The 18,044-nt window shown below is 36.5% G+C and overlaps 1 protein-coding gene across 4 annotated transcripts; it reads right to left on the bottom strand.

Moving 5' to 3' along the window:
* Positions 1–9,648: 9,648 nt before the first annotated feature.
* Positions 9,649–13,656, bottom strand: LOC108192745 (uncharacterized). 4 transcript variants are annotated; one of them, XM_017372918.2, is made up of 2 exons: positions 12,596–13,656; positions 9,649–10,321 (listed from the first exon to the last, which is right to left on the bottom strand). In XM_017372918.2, the coding sequence occupies exon 1, from the start codon at positions 13,617–13,619 to the stop codon at positions 12,597–12,599; it is 1,023 nt and encodes a 340-aa protein (XP_017228407.1). In that variant the 5' UTR covers positions 13,620–13,656; the 3' UTR covers positions 9,649–10,321; position 12,596. The 4 variants fall into 4 exon arrangements, with proteins under 4 accessions (XP_017228407.1, XP_063938815.1, XP_017228406.1 ...); XM_064082745.1 differs by lacking the exon at positions 9,649–10,321 and adding an exon at positions 10,900–11,308; XM_017372917.2 differs by lacking the exon at positions 9,649–10,321 and adding an exon at positions 10,900–11,273.
* Positions 13,657–18,044: the final 4,388 nt, after the last annotated feature.

Genomic DNA, 18,044 nt, shown 5'->3' with positions numbered 1-18,044 from the left:
CCAATGACTTGATCTTTTCAGCTTGAATAGAGATTTCGGCTAAGCTTTGGGATTTGCTTAACTCGAATGCCTCCAAGCTTGCATCCTTAGCCTTAAGATCTGCTCTCAGCGAGCTGAGTTCCTTCATGAGTGTATCATTCCTTCTTTGGATTTGCATGTTGTTCCCTTCAAGTTGTGAGATCTGTTCCTTGAGAGTAGCAATGATTCCACTACTAGCTTTGGCACTCTTTTCATTCAAGAAATCACCTATGACTTTCTTCAAATGAACATTTTCTTTCTCGAGCTCATAGTTCTCATTCTTTAGATCAATGAGTTCCATAATTGATAGACAACTCTTATCCTGCATGGTTAGTTCACAAGATGTTGTATCAATAGAATGTAATTCAGAATTAATAGAATGTACCTCACTATTAGTCTCTGAATCCGAATCGGTTGTCTCTATTGAGCCATCGAGACCAACAAGAGCCAAGTTAACCATCTCATCACTTGAAACATCAGAAGCTGATTCATCTTCATCATCACTCCATGTGAGAAGTGCCTTTGATTTCTTCTTGTTCTTGTAATCAGCTTGCTGTTTAGACGGCTTAGACTTGTTTTTCAGCTTGTAGCAATCCCTTTTGAAATGTCCTTTCTTGCCACATTCGAAACACGCATCATCTTTTGGATCTTTCTTTGCACCAAAAGCTTTGCCCTTTTCTCTTTTCATCTTATTCTTCTTTTCGATCATTCTCTTGATTTTTCTGGACATAAGAGCTAGATCCTCATATGATTCTGTTTCCTCATCTGATTCCAGCCTGCTGGCAGTAGAGTGGAGTGCAAGATTCTTCATTTTCTCTGTTGGCAGCTTGCTGCTTTCTGAGCTGTTAGCTTCAATTTTAGCTTCAAATTGTTCCAGCTCAGCAAATATAGCCAGGTGATCCATAGTATCAATGTTGAGAGCTGACTCCAATGCTGTGACCTTGGCACCATATTCGAACGGAGCTGCATTTAGAATATTCATGTTGATTTCCGATTGAGGAATCTTTTTGCCAAGTCTTTCAAGGCTATTAAGAGTAACTTGGAATCTAGCTTGGCTTTCACGAATGGATTCTCCTTTCTTAATAGCGAAGCTTCCAAATTCTTTCATGAGCTTTCCGAGCTTGACCTTCTTTAGACCTTGTGAGCCTTCATGATATGTTTCCAATGCATCCCAAATTTCCTTTGCTGTTTTAAGAGAGGAGACCTTGTCATATTCAGCTTGATTCAGCCCATTGATCAATGTACTCCTTGCTTTTCCATTGGCAGCAACCTTTGATAGCTCGTCCGCTGTGAGAACATCAACGTCCTTGACTTTGCCATTGCCATCAAGATATTCATAAGGACCTCTTTGCACAACTCTTTGCATTAGGGGATCTCTGGATAGATGAGCCTCCATTTGGCCTTTCCACCAATTGTAGTTGTCAGAACCCGTGAGGAGAGGAGCTCTAAAATCGGACTTTCCCTGAAAGTTATCAGCCATATCGATCGATACTATTCCTGTTACAGAAGTATTAGTACAAACCTGGCTCTGATACCAATTGAAATTATACACCTAGAGGGGGGGTGAATAGGTGTTATGGCTAATATACCCGATTTTTATAAGTTACCGAATAATTAATCTGTCAAAGACAGTCTGCTGTTAATTTTCAGAGTAAACTGTTAGCCTGCTAATAAGATAAATGCAATGCAGATAATGTAAAGCAGTATGCTAGCAACACCAAGAATTTTAGCCAGGTTCGACCCCTAACCCTAATGGTCTACGTCCTGGTCCCCTACCAACTGGTAAGAGATTATATTATTAATCAATAATGATCACAATTACAAGATTCAATAATATAACTCCCTTTCTCCCTTGTTCCTGTTATCAGCCTGTTGAAACCCCTGAACCACGAACCAAAAGCCTACCAAGACCTATACTTCCCAAGTATACTCTTCTAGCTAACTAGTTCCCTTGTTCCCTTGTTTCACAAGCTAGATACACAGCAACAAAACATTACACCTTGAACAATACAATGAATAAGTGTAATACAACCGAAACTATGAACTCTCAATATAGATATATATGCAAATATAAGTACTAGAGCTCAATAAAAGATTTAGCAATGTAAAGAGTTGTATTTCAGAAAGCTTGATGTGTTCTCCTTGTTCTCTCTCGAAAATGAAAGCACACACAAATTTATATACATCATACCAACGGTCATAATCCAACAAACTTCCCAACGATCTTGGTAACAACCTCACGTTTAAATTTGAATTGAATGATGAACGTTTGAATGAAGTAAGATTACTGAGTAAAAGATAAACCACGTTTGAAATCATCTCAGTAAAGATATTTAAATTAAAACCCGTTTGAAACAAAATAGGAGTTTGTTAAAGATAAAATCGATTTGAAATAAAATCTCCTATTTGTTAGGAAAACGTTTTTGAATGAAACTCTTTATAAAACTGAGCTCTAATATTTATATAAGATATATACAAATATTAGAATCCTTACAAAGTCGTTTCCTATTAAATCTCCTTGAAAAACAGACTTTGATCTTTATCCGATTGTTTCTCTGTTCACGCTGTAAGCCTGCTGATAGCTTGTAAATATTCCTGTAAGCTTGCTGACAGCTATAATCATTCTAACATCCTGAAATACTGTTAGTCCGCATAAACAACCTTTGATAGCATGCTAACATATATCAGTTCCATGTTATTAGCTTGCTGTTAGTGTCATCATCAAAACCTTGAGAGTATCAAAAAATAACGTAAAGAAATGAGAGTGACAGAGTAAGGAATTAGAGAGTGAAAAATATACTCTTATAAATTATAATTTGATAAATTATTTTTTTTCAGAGTTAAAAAATAATATTTAAACTTAGAATGTTTTGATTGGTATGGTTATGATAAATGCAGGGAGTCCATTATTATTAGATAGTATAAATCAATTAAAATTTTTCAAAATTCATATATTTTAGCATTTAGTATGTGCTCACGGGCACACCATAAAAAAACTGTATATATTTTTATATATATATTAAAATACGTGTAAGGGTACATAATAAAAAATCTATATTAACTCGGACAGATGATTTATTGGTGGTAGTAAACGTTGGGAGCAATGTTTGTCATTAATTAGAGCATCTCCAACCATCTAAAGCCCTTGGCTAAAAGGTGAGTTGGCATACCTAAAATAAAAAAATTTAGCCAACAGTTCCAAAAACTCAACTCCAACCATACTCACCTGTTGTCTATAAATTTAGCCAACCTCCTGTGGATGGCTAAATTTGTCGAACCTCTACAGGTCTGTAAGAAAATCTGTAGGAAGATTGTACATCATTTATTACCATATTGAACTAATATATTCTATTTTAACAATTTAAAATATTAATAACATACTATTTTTAAATTATAGTCAACCAATATAGCCAGTACCATTGAAACAAAATGTCTTACAGGTTCAGCAAATTTTACATAATGTCTTACAGGTCGAATTTAGCCAACGATTATAACCAACGTCGTTGGAGATGCTCTTAATATTTAAGATATATTCTGGAACATTTGGGAATGCAGGAGAGCAAAGAGCTCCATCCCATGTTCTCCATCTTTTTTAAGTAAAATCATGAACTCCTTGCCTCCTATCTATAATTAGGTATGTCGTGATTCCTCTCAACTACACTACTACAGTACATTATTGCAATAAAAGGTAAATACATGAAATATTGGATGTAAACTACAGACATTACTAAAAAAACCAGGTGAGCAAGCTGTTGTGGAATAATTTTATACTTGACCTGTATATTTACAATCCTATGGTGACATTCAGATCACATGATATGGCCTGCAAATTCAGTCCACGCCAGGATATGGGGCGTGGGGGGCCTACGCAAGAATAAGATGCTGTTTGTTGGGTCCCCGTTGTGTATCGCCGCCGCGACGGTATCTTAAAATCATATACCCAGAAGTGCCGGTGAATAGTTTACCTTCCTTCTTTGTACGCATTTTGTTGTTTTTATAAAATCTTTTTTTTCAGAATAAAAATTTTAATATTAAATTTTTATTCAGAAAAATTATAATTTAAAGGTATATTATGAAACTATACTTTATGAACTATACTTTTAGAAAGTCTTAAAAAAGGTGAAAAAAATAACATATACAATTGAATGAGACGGAGGGAGTATTCAAATAAGAGTAAACTTCAGAGTTGTGGCCAAAATTTACACCGATTTTCAAAAAATTGGCCAGAATTACAAATTCTCAAAAAGATGGTCAAACTTTGGCTCCGCCTTTTAAAAGTGTGACTCCCGTTAAATGTCACTAACGAGAGTTTGGTAGGAGCCACATTTTTGAAAGGCGGTCAAACTTTGGCTACTTTTCTGAGAATTTGGAACTCATTTATTGGATTTCGTAAAATAATGGACTTTGTGGGAATGTTCAATTTTTTTTAAGATATAATTGAAATCCTACTAAAATCCATAAATTTTAAGATATTGTGCTTAAATTATAATTACTTTAATTTTACAACATTTTATCTAGAATTCGCATAAAATCAAAATCAGATATAATTTATTAAAATTCATCGAATATACAAAATCCACTAAAATTCGCATAATATTCGATTGGGATTTTAATGGATTGTTCTTAGTCTATGGATTTTAATGGATTGTATGTTATTTTGATTTCATGCGGATTTTTGAGAAAATGTCACAGAGTTCATAGAATTTAAGCACAATGCTTCAAAATCCCATTGATTTTGATGGGATTTCAAAAAACTTAAAATTCACTGAATGCCACAAAATCCATCATTTTATGAAATCAAAAAAAATCCATCAGCATTTGAATACCATCAGATTTTAATGGATTTTAAACAATCCCAATTGAATACCATCCGATTTTAAAACATAATTTAAAATCCCAATTGAATACCACCAGATTTTCTAGCATAATTTAAAATCCCAATTGAATACCTCAAGAATTTAATGGATTTCAAACAATTCAGATTTCATGATGCAAAAAAAAACTTTAAAATCTCAATCCAATACACCCCTCTTAAATTATTAAATATACTTCTTCACATCGGGCTCATGAGAAAAATATATCCTGGGCCTGTATGTTTCTTACGTAAAGTTTGGGCCTTAAGAGCTACCCACTTTAATAATGGGCCAACTGTGACTCAGTCTCGTTACAAAATGGGAACCCTTCTTCGTCACAAGCTGCACAGCAAACCCTACCGTCATTCTCGAAGCTCTGTATGTATAATTCTGTTACATATATATATAAATTGTTTACATTAATGCTTTGATTTCTAATATCTTATTTAACTTGTCATACTTGTTTGATTACGTGTTCCTCATTTATAAGAAAATGCAATTATAGGAAAAATGAGTAGAATCTCTATGTTTGTTTGATGAGCAATTCTGTGGTTAAATTGAGTTTTTAATAGAATATGTGTATATATGTCTTTATGTTCTATTGAAATCTACATAAATGGATTGGATATGATGGTAATAAGTAAAAGGTTTGAGCAGAGAGGTGTTGTTAGCTGAGATGTTACTAGGGAAGAATGAAGAGAGCCCCTGTCCTTGTTTGAGTTGTAACATTGTGACACTCGCATCCTCTTCGACATTAATCGGGTTGTAATAAAAGGCGTGGGTTGCATTCTAGTATTGAATGATAACTTAGACTTCTCCCGACAGCTTGATTTGATTCCCTAGTTCAGTATCTCGGCTTCGTTTTACTTCCTGCTGTGATCATAACCTTGATGCTGATCCTTTCCTCTATTGTTTTTATTGATTTTCTTAGTTGTATTCTCTAATTTATATCTGGTTAATATAAATCGGAAGTTATTTTGTGTTTACTCCTGGACAGCAACTTTTTTATCATTTTTAAAGTTGTTGATGTGTGTATTTGTGCACGTAGAGTACTTGTGGTTATATCATGCTCACACTGACCTTCTAAAATTACTTTGCTTTTTCATGCCCGTTTCAAAAATTAAAAAAAATTGCAACTTTTAGGCCCCCTTTCAACTACTGGTTGAACACAATGAATTTACCTTGTTGCCTTTTGGTTGAACTTATAAAGCTTTTCTACAAGAAGTTGGTTTTTATCACTAAACAAACATGTGTCATGTAGTTTTGTTACCTGAAAACTTGTATTCTTATGAGCAATGAAGTTGCCATATTAGTTAACATGACTAGTCAGCATGTCAAGTATACTTTTTAATATTCGTTCCTAACTACTCTCTTCGTTTTAAATTACATGTCCGGTTTTGACTCTTTTTGGTCAGGTTCACCCAACTTGACTGAATTTTATAAATTATTTTTATGCAACACGAAGTATCTGGAAAATACAGTCGACAGTGATTTATGTATATTTTTTGATGATATCTTAAATGTTCTTACAATTATATAATATATGTAAATTTCAGTCAAAATTTGGTGAATTTGACCAAAAAATGTCAAAATTGGACATGTAATTTGAAATGTAGGGAGTATGTTGCATTAAATCCTCTTGGAAGACCAATTTTTATGATAACTAGTCTCTCCACATATTTGTACTTGAATGCCTACGACAAAGGTGATGTTCCTTAATTAGAAAATAATTATTCTTAGAGGATGCAGTTTCTGATCTTCCTGCAGCAAGTATATGAAGTATATTTACGGGTTGAATATAAGACTAAGACTATATATTGTTGATTATTTTTATTCATTTTCTTGTATGTTTTAGGTGGAAACTGGAAAGTAATGTATCTTGTGATTAAACACTATCTGACAGTGAGGTTGAAATTAAGTTTCAAAAGTTCATCGGATTCAGAGAATATAAACCAAGCAATAATCTTGTAATTTATGTTAAATGGACTAATTTTTTATCCTGAGGTTTGCTATCGAGTTGGTGTACATTACTTACATATATTTAGAACAAAGCTATTCAAGTCTGGTCATTAGGATCAGTTAATATTAGTTATTGGATAACTAATATATGTTACTAATGTACACCAACTGAACTCAGTTGTGAATCATACAATTCAGGATAGAAGATTAGTCCTGCATAAATTAGAAGATTATTTCTTAGTTTACCTACTCTCAATCTAATTGATCAACTTTTGATACTTTGTTTTGGGCACTCAGCAGTATGTCATTTATCATGAGATTCATTATTTTCCACCTGGAAAATTGAATAAAAATATATCACCAGTCATTCAGTCTTAGCACTATAATGTTGGAAGATTGGAATTACTCTAAGAATGATTTTTCTTCTAATTCAGGAATGCAACCTTTATCTTGATAAGAACATTTTGCTGCAACCATAGAAGTGGGTGGAGTAAGGTACTGGTTAATGGTTATCAAAAGTTATGGTCTTCCAAAAGTCGGTAATGCAAAACGAATATTAAAAAGTATACTGTCAGGTCATACATAATATGGAACTGTCTCAGCTCCGTCATGCATGCAATCTTATATTCCCGCTGTCCCTCTTATTTCTTAACACGTTTTTTCAACTGCTTGACACGCATTTTAAGATGCATATAAAGTATAGATTTACAATTATTTTAAAAAAAATTCTTTTTCTGTATAAAAATTTAAACATTAAACTTTTATTCAGAAGATTTTTTTTTTTAAAAAAATAATCTATCAAACTATATTTTATGAGAGTCTTAAAATGCGTGCCGAGCCCCCATCCCCCAATGTTAAGAATTGAGGGGGATGGGGGGAGTAGTACATAACTACGGATCACATCTGTAATGCAAATGAAAAATTAGTATCAGTTGGAGAAAGATGTAAATAAACTCTTGAGTGCAGAACCATATATGTTGTTTCTTGTTGTAATAGTATCGGAAAACAAGGAAAAAAATATAGTTTCTTTTGTTTTTTGGAGCCTAATGTGCACAACTTAACAAGAATATCTTGATCACTACTTAAATCATACAATCAGCAAAATGAAGAAATTGCAAATTAACAATACCAATATATCAAGCGACTGCTATTTTTGTACTACCTCTGTCCCTCTCATTTCTTTATAGTTCTTTTTGACGGCTTGACATGCATTTTTAAGGTGTATTTTTTTTTATGAAAAAAAAATCTGAATATGAAATTTTTATTCAAAAGCAAAAAAGAATTATATAATTTATGAAACTATACTTTATAGGGACCTTAAAATGCATTCGATCCGTTTGTCGCAAATGTTGAGATCCTGGAGAGGACTATCATTTAAGGCTCTAAGCTAAGAGTTTTCTTGTAATCTACACAGTTTTTACATGTGTTTAGATAAATTGGATATGATGGTAAAAGTAAAAGTTTTGAGGGAGTGTTGTTAGCTTAGATGATACTTGGAAAAAATGAAGAGGGCCCCTGTCCTTGTGAGTTTTAAAATTGTGACATTCGCAACCTCTTCCACATTAATCGGGTTGTAATAAAAGGCTTGGGCTGCATTCTAGTATTGAATGATAACTTAGACTTCTCCCGACAGCATAATTCGATTCCCTGGTTCAACATCATTTAACATCTCAGTTCTAGTATATCCTCCTGCTGTGATCATGACCTTGATGCTGATTCATACTTTATTCAAACAGATTTGTTAGTATTTGGTAAATTACTTTTTCTGATTTATAGGTGAATATGTTGATATTTATGAAAAATTCTTTCATTTTTTACTCTTGGACAACTCTTATTAATCATTTGCATGCAAATGTGCATACAGAGCTTTTAGTTTAAATTATGCCCACACTGACCTAGTGCAACTGTTTTTTTTCTCTTGCAGTTTCTTGATTAAAAATAAGTTAAGCTGTTCTAGGCTGCTGTCAGAGTACTAGATTAATTTTTTCATGCCTTATTTTTTAGTTTGATATATAGTTGCCATACCATATTGCCTTTGGATGGACTAATTAAGTTTATGCAACTAGATGATTATATGTAAACAACCTGGGTTCATGTGTCACCTGTAGCAAGCCACTGCTGCATTGCATTAGTTATATTTGCTCACCCCTAGGCAGGGGAAGTGTTGTTTTTTCCCATTATGCTGGCTTTAGTAGCATTACTTTGATGAGGACTGCCTTTGTTACCAAGGTTACTTTTTTCAGTGTGCAGCTCAAATGAACAGTGTCCAATTCAGATGTAAAATTTGTGAGTCACATTTAGCGTGTCAACAAAAGGATCCTTGAGCTTCGCTTGTAGAAATGAAGTACTTGTGTGAAACTCATCTTATAATTTAGTCACATCAGTTGGAGACGCGACCAGATTTGTTGTGTGAGTGATCATGTTCTAAAATTGGGTCTTCACCATCAGCAATATTGACTCCTCGTTTTGTTTTAGAGTTAAATTATTTACGTTTTTTCGCAGTTGAAGGGTTACTTCTGCGCTGAACATTTCCCTTGTAGATATCTGTCGAAAGGCACACACAACTTTATAGCATGTAAGCAGTCAAGACAATTCACAATATAAGCTTCAATTTTTGAACTTTAATATACACGAACAATTAAATAACTGCAGAGTAGCAGAACGAAACAACAATCTCACAAGCATAAGTCTCAAACATCTACCCACCCTCTGCTCGATCTTGTACAACAATTAGTGATTATAAGATGATCACAATTTTCGACATTTATGTTGATCCATTCTAGTAGTCTCAACAATATAGCATGCACCTGCCATGATATAATAAAACTTTTCAAATCCTTTTCATTTCTTTTTGAAGTAAACGAACGTGTTTTTTTATTAAATTGAATCAATGATCAAAACATCAGAAATAAATCCCGGAGCTTAAACAAATCAACACAACTTGACACAATGGAGTAAAAATAAGTACGCTCTTGGACATTTTTGCGTGCATCTGCTAGCGCCTTAGCATCTGTTTCAAAAACACACTTTTTGTATCCAACTTCCTTTACCCAGGAGAGAGCTTCCTTCAACGCAATTGCTTCAGCTTCCCGAGGTTGATAGACTACGCCTATATTCTAGTTTCGAGCTCTAATAAAACTTCCGCTCCATTCTCTAAAAATGCTTCCCACACCAGTACAACCAGACTCCATAAGCACAGGAGCGTCAATATTTACTTTTACACATCCTTGTTCTGGCTTCTGCCACCTTCAACACAATTGCTTCAGCTTCCCAAGGTTGATAGACTGCGGCTATATTCTGGTTTCGAGCTCTAATAAAACCTCCGCTCCATTCTCGGATAATGCTTCCCACAGCAGTACAACCAGACTCCATAAACACAGCAGCGTCAATATTTACTTTTACACATCCTTGTTCTGGCTTCTGCCACCTTCTCGGACTTGTGTTGGACATACCTGATACTTCTTCTTTTCTGATTGATTTTGCTTCCACTCCTGCAATATTAAGCAACGCCAAAATCAGAGGTGCTAATCTTATCCCACACCCACCTATTTCTTCTATTCCATAGGTTCCAACAGATCATAACAATCAATGCCAGCTTCTCCGGAGTACAAACACTGACTAGTTAATGAAATATATCATTGATACTCTCCTCGTATCCACCTGAATCGACCTCCTGTAACCCCACACGTGCCCAAACCATCCGTGCAAACGAGCAATCGAATAATACGTGAGTTGCATCTTCATTATGCACTAAACACCAAGAACATCGGGTATCAATCTGCACTCTTTTTGCTGCAAGAGCCATAGCAGTTGGCAACACAGAGCGATATACTCTCCATGTAAAATTAATCACTTTACCTGGCAGCTCCAGCTTCCTTTTCATTTAATAAAACTATATACAAACACGTTATAACTGTCAGTGTTGTTTAAGGCATCCAGTCTAAAAAAGATTGAAACCTGATTTTGAAATGGTTTCTAGCCATTAGCCACACCTCCTTTAAAGGTATAGTAAAGAAGTCTCTTAGAACCTTGATAAGCTTGCTTAAAAAACCAACACGAACATCTTAGATTCTCAACTCTGGAGTGTTATAACAAAAATATAAACAGGGAATAATATAGAAGCTGAAGTGGGCTTCTCAGGCTTTTAAGCCCAGAAGCCACCCAGCCAAACACCCACTAAATGCTCGCCGACTCAAAAAGTATTGTTACTCTCCTGTACATTCTCACACAGTCCTACTATTATACATTCATTAGCACAGTATTAAAAGCACAACAAATTCAAATTAAAGTATCTAATAATATAACAATCACAAAGCAAAAAATTATACATTCCTTGCCAATCCCACCAATTCTTTCACAGCCTCCTCCCTTGTACTCTCCTCGATCACTTGAAGGAAAGAAGGCCTCAGATCTCGAGAGTTGTATTTTCTTATGAGTGATAACCTAGGAAGCATGTACCTTTTCTTATGAGTGATAACCTAGGAAGCATGTACTCAGGTACAGTAACATGGGATATGGGTACGGAGACGATTATCAAAGAGACCCGGTACTCAGACAAAAAAGTATTAATAATAATAATAGTAAAATGGAATTTATATATGTCAAACATTGAACTACTTCATTCATCACAAGAATCCTAGCAATATGTGTGTGTGAAGGCACAAATCTAAGATATAAAGTATTTAGGGGTGTTATATAATATGGGTGAACGGAAGATGCAAATGAGAGGCAAAAGATCCAGACGAGAGACTGTGAAATTAGGTTAAAAGAGGGGTATTGGGCCTTAAAAACACGTTATTCGGGCTTTTTAAGGTAGGCCAAGTCCATCCCTGTGTTGCCCCACGGCCCACGCTGAAGGCGAGTCACCAGTCATATGCGTGTGCCGAGTTGCCGAGTCAGACACGTACTCAATCAAGTTGGTGCCGAGTTGCTGAGTCAGACACACATACAACGTCTGTTTTGCAGAATCCGGACACGCATACAATACCCATATTGAAGACTTAGACACCCATTCTGAAGAGTCTGTGCTTTCTAGGAGAACAGTGAAAACTGATGAGTAATAAGAATTAATACATGATACCTATTTGACATTTTGACGGAAGTCCACTCAAATCTATAATAAAAACTTATTACCTCGTCAGTAAAGACACAATGTTATAGCAGGGTATGACTCAAGTGCTATCTCATACTGCATATTTTTTTAAAATCAGTTGTATACAATATATTGTGAGTTCTAAGAAAACTTAATCTGCCCCCCTTGGGATCCAACTCCTAGCCTGCTCGCTACATCACATGGTAGTAAGTTCCAGTTTTAATCGAAGCAATTACAATCATCTAAAAGCAGGACCATTTACCCTTAATAATAGTGAATGCCTGAATGCATATAAAAAAGAGTAGCAGTGTAATTCGTTTGATTTTCTACAGATGGTTGGTGCTCATTAACCAACAATCACAAGTTCCATTATCAGAGGGAACACTTTGTTACATTAAAAAAAAAACCATTCAGATTTGACATTGTTTTTGTTGATTGACCAAGTACATTTTTGACATTTACAAATTAAGGTTTCAGCTGGTCAACTAACTGTTGCCAAAATTAGATCATCATATTCTTCAAGAATTTGCATAGAGAATAAAGTTCTAAGCTGCAAAGAGTAATAGCCGACATTGACACAAACATTATACACAATATACAATAATACATACATGTACACAAACATAAATTCAAGGGCCAAATGAAAGATACAGAAAGCGTGAAAAGTCCCAACCTCATGTGGAGGAAGCAGCCATAATAGCTTTCTGCAATTCACTCTCTACATCGGTCACCGGAGCCTCAACTTTCTTCAACTCTTTCTTCCGATTCTCCTCAGCAACACTCTTTTTATTCCTCCACTGATCAAATCCACTAGTACTTTGAACCACCGGCATTGATTTCTCCCCACCGCCACTTCTCACTGATTTCCTAGAATTCAACTCTTGTAAATTGCACTTCATTTCTTGATTCTCTCGCCTTACACTCTCCAATTCCCTCTTCATCCAAGACATCATGCCCATCAACATCTCCGAATCACCCACACTTTTGTCTTCAGAATTCAGCTTCTTCACTTTGACTTCATCAACCCTCTCAATCCCAATCTTATTAACACTCAAATACGGCAATTGGCTACTAAAATCCCCTGGAAACTTAACACCCCACCTTAAATTAACCGCCACCCGTTTGGCCACCGGCATTTTGGTATTGGCCATGACCTCAACCCCCGAAAAAACCGGCTCCTTCTCCCCAGCCTCCAAACCCAGTTCCTTCCAGACCCTAGACCTCTCACTCACAAGCCCAACAGGACCCTTATCCCCATTCCCTTTGGGGTCCGAAAAAACACACTTCCTTATAGAAAAATCGCCAAATTGAGGCTTGAAGTGGAGAGAAAAAGTAGGGGTAGGGTTGGAAAAAGCAGAAGGGGTGAGAGAGAAATTGGCGGAGATGATGAGAGGGGAGTTGTTGGGGGAGCCGGAGAGGGAGACGCCGGATTTGAGCGTGAGTGTCAGTGGGGGCGGAGAAGCGGCGGCGTGGGAGGAGGGAGTGTAGGAGAGCTTGAGAGATGGGCCGGAGAGAAAGTTAGTGCGGAGAGAGAGGGAGAGATTTGAGTGGTCGGAAGTGGTGAATCCGGAGAGAAATGGGAAGCCGAAGATGGTGAGGGGGATTTTGGTGCGGAGGAGGAGTGGTTGTGCTGGTGGTGGGTTTGAGATTGTGGTTTTCGTGTGGCGTTCTTCGACTAGTTTTAGAGAGACCTTCATCGTTGTTGGGTCATGTGTGCTTGTTTATGGCTCTGTTTATACTGCTTTATACGTGTGTCACTAATTTTTTCCAGAATTTTTAATTTATTTATTCCGTTTATTGGCAGGAGCAAAAATCACAGCTGATAGTTTTCTTTATTTATAAAATGTTAACTTAATAATAAAAGTCCTATCATATTTGTCATCAAGTCGAACAAATAAAACATTATAATCGTTTGTTTGTTCAACATTATAATCGTTTGTTTGTTCTCTAATCTTTTCTGTCATAAATATTCTTTCTGTTTAGAACTTTATTTCTCTTCAAAACTTTTTTCCGCAAACATTTTTCTGGTTGGTTATTTTTTTCGCATAATTTCTCTTTTGACTTAAATTTTTCTCCCACAAAATTTACTCTTACTAGATTTTAAAATGATCTATTATCTTTAAAAGACATTAAAGACAGTATTATTTTAATATTTTGAATAAGATGAATATACTTTGCAACCCAAAAAAGATATACACAAGAATTTCGGTCACATATATTTTCTAAATCATTGGCACAAAGGGTTCCTTTGTTATTTTTTAACATACATCTTGATACTCCTGCAAATATTCTAATAAAAATGTGAAAGAAATACAGAATTCGTATCAGGAGATCTGCCTTATAAAAGGTAGACAACTACTTTATTTTTTCTGTGATCATTTTTGAAGTTGAAAGATGGAAATCAAGCATGAAAGCACTTGTGTAAATTGCTAGGACTGCTCATACTTTGGTTGCAAAAGAAACAAGGAAAAAGTAGGCAAATCTCAATACAAAAGCCTATATATTAGTTTGCCAAATCTCGATTATAGCTATTCAAGGGAAGAATCAGTAGCGTTAACCGATCGAGAAAAAGCAAGAATATCATCAGAGTGTTGAGCAACATCACTCTTCTTGCTCTTATTCTTCTCATCATCATCTTGTTTGACAACAAGGGAAGGGAGTCACGGATTACCTCCTTGGCCTTCCCCATGGGATCACACCTCTTATCATCTCCCCTATCTTCTTCTTCTTTCATGCCCTTCAACTTGCTTTCATTTGCACCTTCCATTTTTTTTCGATCCATGATATGTATATATCCATCTCTTTATTTATCAGCTTTCACCAGCCCACTCTGCTCTGGGGCGTTTGGACACGTGCCATCATATCCTGCGTCTTGTTGGATTATCTTACACGTAGCTTCTTACCCGTCCGCTTTCTTAATTAATCAACCCATTTTTTAGTTCCAGTTTTAAATTTTAATAATCAAATTGATCAAATTTTGATTAAACATTATATATATTATATAAATTAAAAAAATTAAAAATTATATGATTATAATGCACGCACAAGTTATTTTAAATTTAAATATCAGTTTTTAAAATAACAAAAATATTGTTCTTAATCTTGGGGTCAAAAAATGATCAATTTAAACATTCAAGATTAATAACGGACAACTAAAAAGGATGGTGGGAGTATTATTTTCTTCAAATACCTCAATATTTTTAATATGTTTAACTACTCCGTTTTGATATTAAATTGCATACTCATTCTAGCTGCTCCAAACATGAAATATTATTAGATAAAAAGTAAATTGTCATGTCCAAAATAAAAAAAATATAAATAATTTCATGAAAATATTACACTTCGATCATCCTCTTCCATTGTTTATAATTTTATATGATTATACTTGTCGAACTATTACAAATCTATACCAAATATCACGTCATCAATTACCGTATTAAAACTATGTATTCTATTATAACAACTTGAAATAATAATAGTATGCTGTATGTAAAAATTAGTGAATCAATATAGTCAGTACAATCGAAACAAAATATATTACAGATTCAACAAATTTTACATAATGTTTTACAGATCCAATTTAGCCAACCATTATAGTTAATTATGTTGGAGATGCTCTAATAAGCCAGCTTTGTAAATATATTATTGATATGGGTCAGAAGTAATATTTGATTATTATTAGATATTAAAAACCCAAGAACACTAAAGCCCAGTTAAATAGGGCCTGAGGCTCTTAAATATTAATTAATTTCGTAATTAATTAATAGAGGCCCAGTTAGAGGTCCAGTTACGAGTCTAAATTCTATAATACATCTGATTCTAGCAGATAAATATTCAGAAGTTCGGATAAACGTCAACAACAAGAGGATAAGAGTTTTGTCTTATCTCTTGCTTCGAGGCATACCGCATACTTCGATAAGAAGTCTGATACACGGAATCGTACTTCCGTCCCACTTCTGACTCCGAAGCGCCTATATAAAGGGCTCTACCCCTCATAACTAGAACTACGTTTTGGACTTGGTTCTTCTTCACGCAGAAGATACGTAGGCATCTCGCACCGAGACCAGTCCAAAGCACGAATCGCTCACCCCCGTTTTTAGTTCTATAACATTTGGCGCCGTCTGTGGGACGACAACAACAACCATGACGAACCCAACCGGACCACGTTCTGAAATCCATGTTCCACGCAGTCGAACCACCACCGGGGTCTCGACTGAATCAACCCCTGTAACTACCACCCTCCCGCTTGGTACGACCATTGCTCAAACTACTACTCCCCTGACTTTTGGCTCGCTGCCCCCTCTGACTCGAGTAATTGCAACCGTCACCGACGCCGGCACACATTACTCAACGGTCACTACAACCACCCGTGGAGGCACAAGAGATGACTATGTGCATGTAACTGACTACGACTCTTCCGAATCGGAGCAGGAGCATGACACACCCCCTCGAAGGAGAAGAGATGCTGATCGACACCGTCGACGCCGCCATAGGCAAGAAACTAATGAGCCCCGGGGGCCAATAACTTATGAGGAAAGGATCCGGGCCCATGAAGAGGAAATCGCACGGTTAAAAAGAGACCAGGCAAGGATGCAACCCCCAGAATCTAGGGATGAGATCCCTCGTCAAACCGTGATGAATCAAATTCACTTGTTACCAGCAGGCGATCCTGATAACCCGGTTCCCCCTTTTACGCAAGAAATCATGGGTGCAAGGATTTCCCGAAAATTCAAGCTCCCAACCATTAAAGCTTATGATGGTACGGGTGATCCCGCTAATCATGTTCGGACCTTCATGAACGCTCTGCTACTCCAGCCCGTCACCGAAGCAATCAAGTGCCGAGCTTTTCCCCAAACCTTGAGTGGGATGGCCCAACATTGGTATAGTCGCCTACCCCCTAATTCTATCTCTTGTTTTGCTGACTTGAGCAGGGCTTTCATAGGGCAATTTGTTGGAAGCAAAACACATGCTAAGAGCTCAGCCTCTCTAATGAATTTGCATCAAGGTAAGAATGAGTCGCTCCGAGAGTATATGAATCGTTTTACCAAAGAAGCCTTGAAGGTCCCAGATCTAGACCAGAAGGTAGCCATGATTGCACTCCAACAAGGCACCACTGATGACAATTTTCGCCGATCTCTAGCCAAGAGGGCTCCGGACAATATGAACGATTTACAAGAAAGAGCCGGGAAGTATATAAAGGCGGAGGAAAGTTTGAGAAAATCCCAGAACAATCAGGGACCGAATACCAACTTCAAGAAACGTGGGAATGACACGGAGTATAATGCTGAGAATAAGTACTCCCGGAAGGAAGATGAGGAAAAATCGCCTGCTAAAAAAAAGGTGGGGCCGAGGTTTACTGAGTATGCCAGGCTTAACGCCCCGAGGAGTCAAATCCTGTTGGAAATTGAGAAGGATGAAAGTGTTAGATGGCCGAAGCCTATAAGGACCGATCCGGAGAAACGTAACAAAGATTTATATTGTCGATTCCACAAAGACACAGGACATAAGACCGATGATTGCCGGCAGTTGAAGGATGAGATTGAGTTCTTGATCCGAAGAGGAAAGTTATCCAAATTTACCAAAGATGGAGACAAGAATCATCGAGACAATGATAATCGTGGAAGAGACAACGATGACAAGAGAGCTCAGCCTCGAGGGCCTGTTATTAATGTGATCTCCGGAGGACCTACAGCCGCTGGTACTTCCAGTAACTCGAGGAAGGCTTATGCAAGGGAAGTAATGAGTATAGTTGGGGAACCCCCGAAGCGGGCAAAAATTGACTATGCAATGGCATTCGATAACGTCGACCTTGAGATTTGAGAAGGTAAAATTCCCCCATGATGACCCCTTAGTAATTACACCAGTGATCGGAAACTCGTCCGTAAAGAGAGTGCTCATTGATAATGGAGCCTCGGTGGATATTTTGTTCTATAATGCCTATGAAAAGATGGGATACTCCGATACTCAACTGACACCCTCGGATATGCCTATATATGGCTTCAACAATGTGGAAACCAAGATTGAAGGCATGATCCAACTACCTGTAACTATGGGTACCGAACCTAGGCAAGCCACATGTATGATAAATTTCTTGGTTGTCAAAGCCTCGTCTACCTATAATG

The sequence above is a fragment of the Daucus carota genome, chromosome 8 (genome assembly GCF_001625215.2).
Source record: "Daucus carota subsp. sativus chromosome 8, DH1 v3.0, whole genome shotgun sequence".
In the NCBI taxonomy this organism is placed as follows: Eukaryota; Viridiplantae; Streptophyta; class Magnoliopsida; order Apiales; family Apiaceae; genus Daucus; species Daucus carota.
Note: the sequence above shows the minus strand (reverse complement) of the source record. Positions and strands in the feature narration are given on the sequence as shown.